Source organism: Tinamus guttatus, unplaced genomic scaffold, assembly GCF_059628265.1.
Source record: "Tinamus guttatus ecotype Peru unplaced genomic scaffold, ASM5962826v1 Tinamus_guttatus_pri_ptg000172l, whole genome shotgun sequence".
Taxonomy (NCBI): Eukaryota; Metazoa; Chordata; class Aves; order Tinamiformes; family Tinamidae; genus Tinamus; species Tinamus guttatus.
In genome coordinates this window covers 3774112-3775000 of record NW_028288706.1, presented here as the reverse complement: position 1 = coordinate 3775000, position 889 = coordinate 3774112, and the positions used below count along the sequence as shown (strand labels likewise).

Below are 889 nucleotides of genomic sequence, written 5' to 3'. Positions count from 1 at the left end.
TGGTTCAATGTCCTTGCATGGATCCCTCCCCATGCACCGCTCCCATTCCCATGCAGGGCTCCCGTCAAGTGCACAGCTCTGTCCCCACACCAGCTCCCACCCCATGCATGGCTCCTGCCTTGTACCCCGCTCGCATGTCCGCTGCCTCAGGCTCCTGCCTTCCCTTTCCCGCTGCTCGCTGGCCGGAGGGCGGCTGCCGGAGGAAGGGCTGCCGGGGCTGCGGCAGGGATGTGCAGGGAGCTGCCTGCTCCTCATGGGGCTGGCAGGGTCCCGCTCCCACCAGGCACAGCTGCCCCCTCACTGTGCGAAGCGGCTGGTGGCGGGTGCAATGGGGCTGGTGGCCGCTGCCAGCCACCAACGCCACGTGCGCCCCAGCAGGCATGACCATGGAGGAGGTGCGGCGCTACGAGCGGGAGACGCAGGAGGCCACCAACGAGCTCGTGGGCCTGGTGGCACCCACCATCTCGGTGAGCGAGGCGGGGCCGCCGGCGGCGCCGCGCTCAGCCCCCGCCAGTGCCCCCTCCACCCCGCTCACCGACGACGCCCCCGACTTCCTCGCCGCCCCCAAGAGCCGGCCCCGCAAGAAGTCGGCACCGGAGACGCTGACACTGCCCGCGCTGCGGGAACGCGCTGGCGCCGAGTGAGGCCTGCGCCGCCCCCGGGGTCGCATCCTGCTCCTTCGGCCCGGCCTCCCGTGCCGGCCCGCTTTGGCGGGACCTGGCCGAGCAGAGGCGGTTGCAGTGGGGCTGTGGCACGCGGGGCCGCTCGGAGAGTCTTGCTTGCCCGGTGCCCCGCGAGGCGCGTTCGGCGCCAGGGCCGGCTGCCGGCGGCAGGCACGGCAGGCACGTGCGGGCCGGCCCGGCAATGGGCTCTGCTCCCCCTCGGCGCC

General features: G+C 73.6%; 1 protein-coding gene across 1 annotated transcript in view; it reads left to right on the top strand.

Annotated features, from left to right (window-relative positions):
* The window catches only part of LOC104570208 (cytoplasmic phosphatidylinositol transfer protein 1), a 7141-nt gene extending 6487 nt beyond the window's left edge, over positions 1-654 (top strand). Inside the window, exon 9 of the mRNA XM_088523251.1 lies at positions 379-654. Within this exon, the coding sequence (XP_088379377.1) occupies positions 379-644 (266 nt within the window). The 3' untranslated portion in view covers positions 645-654. The remainder of the gene's footprint in view (positions 1-378) is intronic.
* Positions 655-889: the final 235 nt, after the last annotated feature.